We start from the raw sequence: 12,964 nt of genomic DNA, 5'->3' as shown, positions 1-12,964 counted from the left end.
GGATATGGTCAGCAGGAGGCCCAGTAGCTTTGGTCCCCAGCATGTGGAATGGACTGGGCACACTTATGCCTGGGCCTCCTTTCTCTAATGAGTAGAAGGCGAAAGCTGTGGGGCGAGCTCTTGGAGGAGAGTGCTGAGAATTTGTCATTGTCACAGTCAGAGATAGGAGGGGCCGCCCAGGACAGAGAGTGCTTGGCTGAGGATGAAGGCCAATAGCAGACCATGGCTTCAGGACCCCAGATGGGGGCATTTCTCATCAAACCTGTTGTTGAAATGGGAAAGGCTGGTGGTGGGAGTAGTTTGGAGTGGAGAGGCTGTATTTAAGTTGTGGAGACAGGGCTGTATTGTTAGAGAAAAGGATTATAAGAACCACTTTCTAGGCCTTCCGCCACCAAAAGCTCCCAGAACACAGAGGGGCAAACGTGAATGCATTTGTTCACAGCCTACTCAGGTAGCCAGACTTCCAGAATTTTAATACATGAAAATTTTAGAGAAATAGCCAGGAACAGTAGATTATATCTTGGATTAGTTTGTTTATAGAAGTTCGGTATTTGTGCCTTATTCAGTAGCCTCCAAGTAATGCAAACCCTAGACCTCTAGATCCTGTGAGAATTGTCCTTGATGACCCTCCTGTTTTCTTCCCCCAGTGTGAATGCTACCTCTACTCCTGTTGCATTGTCGCCTTCTGTGTTAACCACCCCGTCCAAGATCGAACCCATGAAAGCATTTGACTCCCGATTCACAGAGCGGTCCAAAGCCACACCAGGTGCTCCTGCCTTGACCAGCATGACTCCGACAGCCATTGAAAGGTAGGTGGTAGCTACAGGGACCCAGAGAGGCCAGGGAGGGGAGGCGCAGGCAAGTCATACAGCGGCCGTTTTTCCAACCAAGCAGTCTGCCCTTCTGTGGGGAGCAGACGCCGGTCCACAGGGGCAAGACTGCAGGATCCCTTAGTGAGCCACCAGCCCTGAGGAGAAAGGAGCAGCTGCTTAAAGTGGGAAGGTGGCAGGAAGGCGCCCTGGGGGGAGAACACAGAGGACAAAGGCACAGGGCCAGTCAGTGGAGGCTGTACTAAGAATAGTGGCACTGTCTAGATGGAGCCCAGGGTTGCCCAGAAGAGAAGCAAGAGCCTGGTTAGGTAGAAATCCTGACTTGTGCTCAGAAACTGACCAGAGGTTTTGAGCTGAGATAAAAGTGATATAGGTGAGATCTTTGTGGAGTCAGATGGGCTTTGGAACTTACAGACTGTGCTACTTGTCCCTTCTGTGGGTCTGCACTAGCACATAAGTGCCAAGTCACGTCTTGGAGTTTCAGGAGAATGTTCTCTTGCAGTGGTCAGGTTGAGTGTGTTCAGCCACTGCTGTTGGCACCAAGCTTTTCCAGGGCCCGTCTGTGCACTCCTGCGGTGGCAGGGAGCTCGCCATGTGCCCAGTGAGTCAGGAGCTGGAGTTAGATGGGGGCTGGACGGGGCTTGAGAGCTGTCTTCTGGGGTCGAATCCCATTTGGAGGCGGCCCTGGGAAGATACCCCTAGCCTGTGCCACCATCAGCCAAATACGGGGACATCAATCAGAGATTCCTGAAGTAGCCACACAGCCAGCAGATGCCCAATAAAAGAAACATTTATATGAAGCCTGTCTTTGGAGAGGATGGTGCCTTAGTGTGCTGTGCTGCCCTGGGTCTTTGCCCAAGATCTCAAACCTCATGTCTGGGAAAGGTTCGTTCTCCTTGGGGAACAGCCCCTTCAGCCTAGTGTGGGATAACCCTCCCTGCAAGCCTGATGCTATTTCTATGAACTTGGTGTGGAACCTTATACTATGCTGTGTAGTCTGATCAAGATGATTTTAGCATAAAAATTTCAGTGTTATCTTTTTGTCTAGCAGTTTCTCTGTCCAGCAATATGGAGGATCTGAAAACTTTCCTGCTACTAAGTATTTTGAAATGCTGGATTAAATGGAATTCATATCCTGACATGCACAACTAGTTTGCAAGAAATTAAGGGCAGTACCAGGATCCAAAATCAAAAGCGAACCAAAAAACCAGAGCAGTGGACAGGACCACACCATGGGAACTAGGTTAGGGGGCTGCTGACCTGGTGACCGAGGTCCTTGAGTTTTAGTGGCCACACCAAGTTGAGATAAAGCCTTGGGCCTGATCTATGCAGGGGTTGGAATTAAGTCACCAAGCATCAAGTGAAACTGCTTGATGAAGGGCAGCTCCTGTATGAAGCGGGCACTAGAAAAATGCAGTTGGCAGAACAGGAACATGGCTCAGCCTGTCCTTGAGGTTAAGAAAACAGTATTCCCTTAAAAGTGTATAACCACAGGGCTGTCTTCATGTGGATTCAGGGTCAATTTAACACTACCTATGTTATCTAGAAATCACCAAGCCAAGACATGAAATAGACCAGGTGCATTGGCTCACTGCAGCACTTTGGAAGGCCAAGGCGGGAAGGTCTCTTGAGGCCAGGAGCTCAGGACCAGCCTAAGCAACATAGTGAGACCCGTCTGTACAAAAAATTTAAAGATTACCCAGGAGTGGTTGCATGTACTTATAGTCCTAGCTACTTGGGAAGTGAGCCAGGAGGGTCACTTTAGCCCAGGAGTTGAAGGCTGTAGTAGTGAGCAATGATTGCATCACTGCACTCTAGCCCGGTGACAGAGCAAGACCCTGTCTCAACAGCAACAACAACAAAAATGAAATTAACACAGGGGATTCTAGTATAATTAACATACAGAGGCAATTGGCAGAGATGCACTTCAACCCTGCAGGGATGTTTCCTGACTCCAGCGTATACAGCATTCCCACCAATAAAAAAACAGTCTGTATGAATGTAAAATCCAGAGGAACAAGACATAGGAAGAAATAGTCCATTGTGCACAAATGTCAGGAGACAGAATAGACAGGAGGTTTAGACTTCTATAAATCTCCAATCACAGAATTGTTAGATGGCAACTACAAAAGAAATATGCTTGAAATCATTAAAGACTTGAAAGATAAAATAGAAAATGTGAGGAAAGATAATATTCTCTTCTGTATATAAAAATTAAAAGGTTCAAAGAATTAAATATAAAAGCTAAAACTATAAAACTCTTAAAACATAGAAATCTATGTGACCTTGGATTAGGCAACTGTTCCTAGGACACCTAAAACACAAGCCACTAAAGGAAAAAATAGATAAATTGGACTTCATCAAAATTTGGAACTTTTGTGCTTCAAAGGACACTATCAAGTGAAAGGACAACCCACAGAATGAAAGAGAATATTTGGAACTCTAACAACTCAGCAGTAAAAGAACTATAATAATAACACAATTTTAAAATAAGCAAAGAATTCAAATAGTAATTTCTCCAAAGAAGATATACAGATGGCCCATAAGCATATAAAAAGACACTCAACATTGTTAGCCATCAGAGAAATACAAATCAGAACCACAGTGACATACCACTTCACACCCACTTAGAATGGCTTCAATCAGAAGGTCAGATGATCAGATAAGAAATGTTGGTGAGGATAGGGAGAAATTGAAACCCTCACCCTGCTGGTGGGAATGTAAATCCACCAGCAGCTTTGGAAAACAGTCTGGCAGTTACTTCAATGGTTAAACATAGAGTTATCACATGACCCAGTAATTGCACAGCTAAGTAAACTCACAAGACAATTGAAAACTTGTCATGCAATAACTTGTCCACAAATGTGCATATCTGTACTACTCATAATAAGCAAAAAGTGGAAACAATCCAAATATCTGTCAGCTAATGAATAAACGAAATGGCATATCCATACAATAGAATATTACTCAGCAATGAAAAGGAATGGGGTACTTATGTGTGCTACAACAGGGACAAACCTTGAAGATATTTTGCTGAATGAAAGAAAAAGGACCACATATTATATGATCCCATTTGTATGAAATGTCCAGAATAGGCAAATCCAGAGACAGAAAGTAGAATCGTGGTTGTAAGGAGCTGGAGGAGGGGAGGATGGGGAGTGATTGCTGATGAGTACAGAATTTGGTTTTGGAATTAGGAAAATGCTTGGCATTAGATAGTTGTGATGGTTGCATAACCTTATGAATATACCAAAAACTACTGAATTCTGTACTTTAAAATGGTGAATTTTATTGTATATGAATTATATCTCAATAAAAAATAAAAAGAATGGCAAACCATCAAAAAGGACCAGATAGATTTGGAAATGAACCCAAAAAATACTTTTAGAAAAGAGAAATAATGATCATTGCAGGTTAAAAGTCAGTTGGCACATTTTGCAGGCTGGGCACAGTGGCTTACTCTAGGAGGCTGAGACAGGAGGATCACTTGAAGCCAGGAGCTCGAGACCAGCCTGTGCAAGAGCGAGACCCTGTCTCTACTAAAAATGGAAAAATTAGCCAGGTGTGGTGGCACCTGTAGTCCCAGCTACTCGGGTGGCTGTGGCAGGAGGATCACTCGAGCCCAGGACTTTGAGGTTGCAGTGAACTATGATGACGCCACAGCACTCCAGCCTGGGTGACAGAGCAAGACCCTGTCTCAAAAAAAAAAAAAGTCAGTTGACATCTGAGGGCAGGTAAGAGTCAGCGGAGGAGAGTGTTCTGGCTGAGGAGCTAGCAGGGGTAGAGGTGAGAAGATGGAGCTGAAGAGGAGTACAGGGAGGAGTCCCCCAGGGAGGATGTGCTGCCGACAGCTGTCAAGGGAGAGGTGACAGGCTTACCAGAGGGTGCTGAAACCCTTTTTGGAGATGGAGCGAGTTCTTCCCAGAAAAAATAAAATGAATGCCCCAGCTGAGAGAAACTAGAGTACATAGACAGAAAGTCTTCGTTGAGGAAGCCACCCCACGTTTGCCTTGCTGGCTTCTATGGCCCCCATCTCTCAGGTCTGCACATTCTGCTTGAGAAGCCCAGAGGATACCTCTTGAATTGGGCTGCTGTAGGCAATGTCTTGACTACCCATCAGAGGTCCTGACACCACCAGGGTTGATCCCTCAGCAGCTGTGTTTCCATGGTCTCACAAGACCTACATAAGGTGCTAGCAAGACTTGTAGAATAAGGGGCTGTCACGTTTGTCATTCTTAGCTTCGCACTTGAGAGTGGCAGTGAGAAAGCATTCACCTGGGGCTAAGCATCTTGCTTCCAAGACTGCGAGTGTCCGGTGAGCTTCCAAGAGTCTGGTGCTAAATTCTAAGAGGAGATTGGGTTGGATCCTCTTATGAGGAAAATAACATAAAACAAGGCCCAGTACCTTTAACAAAGGCTTTACAGAAAATGCAGAAGCTTTCTTACTATGGCTGGGTTTTTTTGCATTGATTCTCAATTTAAAGCCAGGAGGAACCCTTTAAAACATCTGTCAGTGGAGGTTTTCCTTTGATGTGCAATGTCACGTGGTGGTTAGCAGCAGCACTCAGGGGCCATATGTGCCCTGCAGTTGAGTCCTAGCTTCCCACTTCTGGAGGGTGGAGGCAGTGATCTTGAGATATGTAGCCTTTATGAGTCCATCCTCATGGGCAGAATGGACCTTCCAGGAGAACCTGCCTCATAGGAGATATTCCTGAAGCATTGGCCTGTAAGCCTCTTCCTTTACCTTGTCTCACGGTGAGCAGCACATGTCAGCTTCCGCTGTTGTTCCTTTTTTGTTCCCTGCAGTGATTGGGCAATGAGGCCCCTGCAGCCTGACTGGCACTTCTTAGTCAATAGCCTCTGATGACTCTGGGAGCCAACTGCTAGCATCCCAGGTGCAGAGAGGCAGCCCTGGGTGAACCTGTGGGTCCTCCATTCCACCCTCCCTTAAGGCCATATGTCAGTTACAGTCACAGAGGGACCTGAGGTAGGTGACTGCAGGGCAAGTTGGCTGGAGCAGACAGAAGCTAGGATGGAGCCTGTTTGTAAGTGGGGCGGCTCTGGCCAGCTATGTTCTTCCTCAGCAGGTATCTAGATCTGTGCACTGGATGACCACTGGCACAGGCCCACATGCAGGCTGGGGGGGTCTCAGGGTCCCTGAACGGGGTATCTGGCAGAGGTAGGAGTGGGGAGACTTGTCAGGGCTCTCATAGAGGTCCGAACCATAGAGTGAAGCATTCTATGCTGGGGCAGTGCCAAGCTAGAGAACTTCCGAGGCCAGTGTTGAGATGAGCTCAGAAAGTAACCAGATCACTTAGAAGCTTGTATAATAGTTTGACGTTGCTGTGACCTTAATGTATTTTATAAAACTACAGTTACCCAAAAGTCTGACTTTTTCCCCCATGTTTCACATTTAATAAGATTCTTCCATTCTAATGCATACAACTCTTTGAAATCAGTCTCAACCAGGAAAATTCATCTTAGAAAAAATTAGAATAAGCTAATATTCTATTTCTATATCCAGAATATCTGGGAGAGAATGCATTTTTCATTTTTGACTATTACAGAAGTTTATTTAACAAAAAAATTTAATATGAAAATGTATATGACTCAATTTTTATATTATAATAAAACAGGCCCTTTGGAGAGGCAAAGATCTGACTTTTTTTTTTTTAGAGACAGGGTCTCATTCTGTTGCCCAGGCTGGAGTGCAGTAGTGTCATCATGGCTCACAGCAACCTCAAACTCCTGGCCTCAAGGGATCCTCCTGTCTCAGCCTTCAAGTAGCTGGGACTACAGGCACATGCCACCACTCCTGGCTAATTTTTTTCAGGGGAATTAGAAATAAAGACTTGCTATATTGCCTAGGCTGTTTTCAATCTCCTGGCCCCAAGCAATCCTCCTGCCTTGGCTTCCTGAAGCGCTGGGATTACAGGCATGAGCCATTACACCCAGCCATGGTCTGATCACCAAGGGGTATATGCTTTTCCCTCTTGGGAAAACGGCTCTTTGGATTTACAGAACAGAGTTAGGGAGGGGGCTTCTGGTTTTTCCCAGTTTTTCCCATGGGTGCAAATGAAAAGAGTTCAGGATTCTACATGATGATATACCTGCCCACATTTCTATGACCTGGGCCTACCAGTAGGAAGAACAGCCAAAGGCAATGCCTAGAGGAAGGGTAGCTGAGCAAAGAGAATGCAGACAAGGATAAGGGCTCTTGGGCACTAGGCAAGAATGTAATTCATGACTCCATGAGGAAATCAGTTCAGCAATGGTGCCTGTGACCCAGAGATTCTGTGGTGGTCATGACGTTTATTTTAGCATCATAACAAAGAACATTTATCCAACTTCTTCAAAATAGAAGCATCGGATGAGTAGGCTATCAATTATGGAACGTCTCATTAATATTTACGAAGACTACAGTACTAGCAGGCCTCTGTATCTATGGGTTCCGCATCCATGGATTCAGCCAGGTGCAGATCAAAAAAAGCTTGGTCCAAATACAGTGGTGTTTATAACTAATTTATCACAACCAGTTATAGATTTCTTTGTTCCTTCTTCACTCCCACTGCTTGACTAGCCTAAAAAAAGAAGAAAAATATATATTTGGGGGAGAAGCATTCTATAAAGTTCCAAAAAGCAAAACTTGAATTTGCCACATGTTGAGTACTGCGTTAAATCCATGTGAAAGAAGTGATGTGTAGGTCTTATATTGGAGGTTACAAGTGATGTAGAGTATACAGGAGGATGTGTACAGGTTATTTACAAGTACTGCATTTTATATAAGGAACTTGAGCATCCTCAGGTTCTGATATCTATAAGGGGTCCTGGACCCACACCCCCACAGGACCAGGGACTGTACTATGGACAAGTAGTTCAGATGGAGTGTTATTTGAAAAAAGCAGGACATAAAGTTGTATGAAAGTATGATTAGTGGCTGAACAAGGGGGCTCTCACCTGTAATTTCAATGCTTTAGGAGGCCAAAGTGGGAAGATCAGTTGAGGCCAGAGGTTTGAGACCAGCCTTGGCAACATAGTGAGACCCCGTCTCTACCAAAAATTTAAAAAATTAACCAGGTATGATGGCGTACGCCTGTAGTCCCAGCTCCTCAGGAGGCTGAGGCAGGAGGATCACTTGAGCCCAGGAGTTTGAGGCTGCAGTGAGTTATGATCACGTCACCCACTGCACTCCAACCTGAACAACAGAGATGCTATCTCTAAAATAAAAGATTAGTATATAAATAAATACAATCAGAAATGAAAAGGGGACTTTACTGTCAACTTTATAGAAAGGATTTTGAAGGTATGCTATTTCATTGTATAGCAATAAACTAGAAAACTTAATTGAAATGGACAAATTCCTAGAAAGGCATAAACTACCAACTGACTCAAGAAGAAATCAACTATCTGAATTAACTTAAAACAAGTAAAGAGTTTGAATTAGTAATTAAAGAACCAAGCATGAAGAAAAGCCCAAATTCTAATTGTTAATTGCTGATATATAGAAAAGCAATTGACTTTTATATGTTAACATTATATCCTACAACCTTGCTATAATTTTATTCATGCCAGGTTTTTTTTGTTGTTGTTCATTCTTGGATATTTTCTACAAAAACAATGTTGTTTGTGGACAAAGTCAGTTTTTTCTTCCTTCCCAATCTTTATACCTTTTCTTTCCTTCTTAAGATATTTTATTAATTAGCTAGGACTTCAGTACAGTATTGAATAGGATTAATAAGAAGGGACGTCCTTCCTCTCAATCCTAAGAGAAAATCTTCTAGTTTCTCACCATTAAGTATGATGTTAGCTATAGGATTTTGGTAGTCTTTATCAAACTGAAGAAATTCCTTACTATTCCTAGTTTCCTGAGAGTTGTCATCATGAATGGGTGTTGGATTTTATAAAATGTAATTTTGTCTACTGGTAATTATGTAATTTTTTAATTATGAAGTTTTTCTCTGTTAACCTTGTTGAATATGATAGATTACATTAATTGGCTTTCAAATGTTGGGTCAGTATTCATGCCTAGAATAAAAAATCCCATTTGGTTGTGAAGCATAATTCTTCTTATACATTGTTGAATTCAATTTTCTAATGTTTTGTTAATAATTTTTGCATCTATGTTTATGAGAAATTAATCTGTAGTTTTTTCTTTCTTGTTATATCTTTATCTGTTTTTGGTATTAGGGTAATGCTGGCCTCATAGGAGTTAGGAATTATTCCCTCTGCTTATATGTTGTGTAAGAGATTATAGAAATTTGATACAATTTCTTCCTTAAATGTTTGGTAGACTTCACCAGTAAAACTCTTTGGGCCTGATGCTTTCCTTTTGAAAAAGAAAATAAAGGTTATTAATTGTTGATTCAATTTCATTAACAAATACAGGCCTATTGAGATTATCTATTTTTCCTTGTGTGAGTTTTGGTAGATTGTTTCTTTCAAGGAACTGGTTCATTTCACCTAAGTTATCAAATGTGTGGACATAGAGATATTGATAATATTCCTTTATGATGCATTTATTACCCATGGGATCGGTAGTGAGGGCCTCTCTTTCATTTCTGATATTAGTACTGATCTTTCCAAAGACCTAGCTTTTTATTTCATTGATTTTTCTTCGTTATTTTCCTGTTTTCAATTTCCTTGATTTCTGCTCTGATTTTTGTTATTTCTTTTCTTCTGCTCGCTTTAAATATATATTGCTTATGTATTTTTTTAGTTCCTAAGGATGAAGTTTAGATTATCAATTTCAGGTTGTCTTTTCTAATGCCTGCGTTTAGTGCCTGTAAGCACTGCTTTCGCTGTATTCCACAAATTTTGACAACTTGTGTTTTTATTTTCCTTTAATTCAAAATATTTTTTAATTTCTCTTGAGACTTTTTCTTTGACCCATGTGTTATTGGAAGTATAGTCGTCCCTCAGTATCCCTGGGGGATTGGTTCCTAGGTCCCCCTGGAATAACAAAATCCATGGATGCTCAAGTCTCACAGTTGGCTGTGTGGAACCTGTGGATGTGAAAAGTCAGCCCTCCTCATCCACACTTCCGCATTCCACAGGTACTTTATTTTCAATCTGTGATTGGTTGAATCCGTGGATGCAGAACTTGTGGATACAGAGGGCTCATGGTATATTACTAATCTCTAAATATTTAGAGGTTTTTCAGTTATCTTTCTGTTAGTGATATCTACTTTAATTCCATTGTGGTCTGAGAGCATACTTAGTATGATTTCTATTCAGTTAAATTTGTTAGTATATGCAAAGTATGCTTTATAGCCCAGAAAGTATTCTGTATTGATGAATGTTCTTTGCGAGCTTGAAAAGAATATGTGTTCTGCTATTGTTGCAAAGTATTTTTATAAATGTCAATTAAATCCAAGACATTGATGACATTGTTCCATTAACTATGTCCATATCGATTTTCCATCTGCTGGATCTGTCAGTTTCTGTTAGAAGAATGTTGAAGTTCTAACAATAATACCAGATTTGTCTGGTTCTCTTTGTAGTCTATCAGTTTTTGCAACATATCTTTTGACATCCTGTTAGATATACTGGAGTGCCTCTGAGATATTACAGGTTCGGTTCCGGACTACCACAATGAAGTAAATAATGCAGTAAAGTTGATATCAAAAGTAAAGCAAGTGAAACACATATTTTTGGTTTCCCAGCATATAAAAGTTAATGTTTACACTATACTGTGGTCCATTAAGTATACAGTAGCATTCTGTTGTATTTTTGTGGGCTTTCTTAGAGATGGGGTCTTGTTCTCTCGCCTAGCTGCAGTGCAGCGGTGTGATCGAAGCTCACTGCAGCCTCAAACTTCTGGGCTCTGTCAGTCCTCCTGCCTCAGCCTCCCAAATAGCTGGGATAGTAGGTGCACATCGCCATGCCCAGCTGGATTTTTTTGTGGGGGAGGAGTTTTTGTTTGTTTGTTTGGGTTTTTTTTTTTTTTTTTTTTTGTAGAGACAGGATCTTGCTATGATACTCCTGGGCTCAAGTCATCCTCCCACCTCAGTCCCCCAAAGTGGTGGGATAATAGGCATAAGCCATCATGCCTTGCTTATTTATTTATTTTTTAAGAATCAAGGTTTGGCCGGGCGTGGTGGCTCAAGCCTGTAATCCTGGCACTCTGGGAGGGCGAGGCAGGCAGATCACTCAAGGTCAGGAGTTTGAAACCAGCCAGAGCAAGAGCGAGACCCTGTCTCTACAAAAAATAGAAAGAAATTAATTGGACAACTAAAAATATATAGGAAAAAAAAATTAGCCAGGCATGGTGGCGCATGCCTATAGTCCCAGCTACCTGGGAGCCTGAGGCAGGAGGATCACCTGAGCCCAGGGGTTTGAGGTTGCTGTGAACTTAGCTGATGCCACAGCACTCTAGCCCGGCAGCAGAGTGAAACTCTGTCTCAAAAAAAAAAAAAAATCAAGGTCTTGCTATTAATATGTTGCCCAGGCTAGACTTAAACTCCTTAGCTCAAGCAGTCCTCCTACCTCAGCCTCCCAAGTAACTGGGACTATAGGCACATGCCACCGCACTCAACTACTTTCAATCTATCTTTGTCTTATATTATATTTTTAAAAATAAACCCATTTTTAAAACTTTTTTTTTAGAGACAGGGTCTCGCTCTATCACCCAGGCTGTGAGTACACTGGTGTGATCATAGTTTACTGCAACCTCAAAATCCTGGGCTCAAGCGTCAGCCTCCTGAGTAGCTAGGACTACAGGTGCACACCACTGTGCCTGGCTAAGTTTTAAATTTTTTCGTAGGGATAGAGTCTTACTGTGTTGCCCAGGTTGGTCTTGAACTCCTGGCCTCAAGCAATCCTCCTACTTCGGCCTCCCCAAGCACTGGGATCATAGGTGTGAGCCTCTGCACCTGGCCTAAAACATCTTTTATAATCCAGTCTGTCAGTCTCTGTCTTTAACTGATGTATTTAGAGTTTTCACATTTAAAATGAAATAATGACCTAATTGTATGAATATCTACCATATTTTTAACTATTTCTATTCATTGCACTATTCTTTATTTTTCATCTTTCCTTCTTTTACTGCCTTCTCTGGTTTTAATTGAGCATTTTATTTGATTCCATTTTCTTTCCTTTCTTAGCATTATTAATTATACTTCTTTTTAAAAAAAATTTTTAGTGGTTGCTCTAAAGTTTGCAGTGACCATTTACAACTAGTCTGAGCCCACTTTCAGATGATATTGTAGCGCTGCATGGGTAGCGCAGGTGCCTCACCACAGAGCGCTGCCGTTCCTCCCTTCTTTGCCCTGTAGCGTTGCTGCCATTCATTGCCCTATTCACAAGTGACAGTCATCCAAGACACAGTTACTCTTACAGGTTGAATAGAAAGTTACCTTTTAGATTGAGAATAGGAAAAATAAAAGGTGTTATTTTATGTTCATTTATTCTTTTTTCTAATACTGTTCCTTTCTTCATGCAGATAGGAGTTTCTGACCTGCATCATTTCCTTCTCTCTGAAAAACTTTTAACATTTCTTGCAAGGCAGGTATTCTGGCAACAGGTTCCCTCAGGTGTTTTGTTTGTTTGTTTGTTTTTGTCTGAGAACGTCTTTATTTCTCCTTCACTTTTGAGGCATGATTTCAATGGATACCAAATTCTAGGTTGGTGGGGTTTTTTTAAAACACTTTAAATATTTCACTTCACACTTTGCTTGCCTGTGTAGTTTCTGAAGGGAAGGGTGATGCGATGTTTTGGTGCAGGTTAAAAGAACAGAACCTTGTGAAAGAGCTGAGGCCCCGGGACCTCCTGGAGACCAGCAGTGACAGCGACGAAAAGGTCCCTTTGGCCAAGCCTTCCTCGCTGTCTAAGAGAAAACTTGAGCTCGAGGTGGAGACAGTAGAGAAGAAGAAGAAAGGGCGCCCTCGGAAGGACGCCCGTCTCATGCCTGTGGCTCTATCTGTCCAGGTGAGGCCACCTGATCCACCCAGCCTTCCCCACCGCATCCCTGTGTTCAGTGCTGGGAGGCCCTGCATGCATGGGGTGCCTCAGCAATGTGGGGTACCTTGGGAACCAGCTGGCTTAGACAGACTCCCCTTAGACCTGCCCTTGACACTCCCAGAGTCCTTGAGCAGTTCTTGGTGTCAGCCACCACGTCTATAAAACGGGGACTGTTG

The 12,964-nt window shown here is 42.5% G+C and overlaps 2 protein-coding genes across 4 annotated transcripts in view; both read left to right on the top strand.

Annotated features, from left to right (window-relative positions):
- Window positions 1–12,964, top strand: part of HIRA (histone cell cycle regulator) — a 101,909-nt gene that overhangs the window by 51,780 nt on the left and 37,165 nt on the right. For all 3 annotated transcript variants that reach the window (XM_012776596.2, XM_020285319.2, XM_075996783.1), the window contains 2 exons: window positions 648–809; window positions 12,551–12,755. In XM_012776596.2, coding sequence (XP_012632050.1) covers window positions 648–809; window positions 12,551–12,755 — 367 coding nt within the window. The remainder of the gene's footprint in view (window positions 1–647; window positions 810–12,550; window positions 12,756–12,964) is intronic.
- Window positions 1,423–12,539, top strand: LOC142863534 (zinc finger protein ENSP00000375192-like). Its single transcript, XM_075996845.1, has 3 exons — window positions 1,423–1,431; window positions 10,602–10,775; window positions 11,601–12,539. Exons 1-3 carry the CDS (start codon window positions 1,423–1,425, stop codon window positions 11,748–11,750), a joined length of 333 nt encoding a protein of 110 aa, XP_075852960.1. The 3' UTR covers window positions 11,751–12,539.

Source organism: Microcebus murinus, chromosome 22 (assembly GCF_040939455.1).
Source record: "Microcebus murinus isolate Inina chromosome 22, M.murinus_Inina_mat1.0, whole genome shotgun sequence".
NCBI classification, from domain to species: Eukaryota; Metazoa; Chordata; class Mammalia; order Primates; family Cheirogaleidae; genus Microcebus; species Microcebus murinus.
Note: the sequence above shows the minus strand (reverse complement) of the source record. Positions and strands in the feature narration are given on the sequence as shown.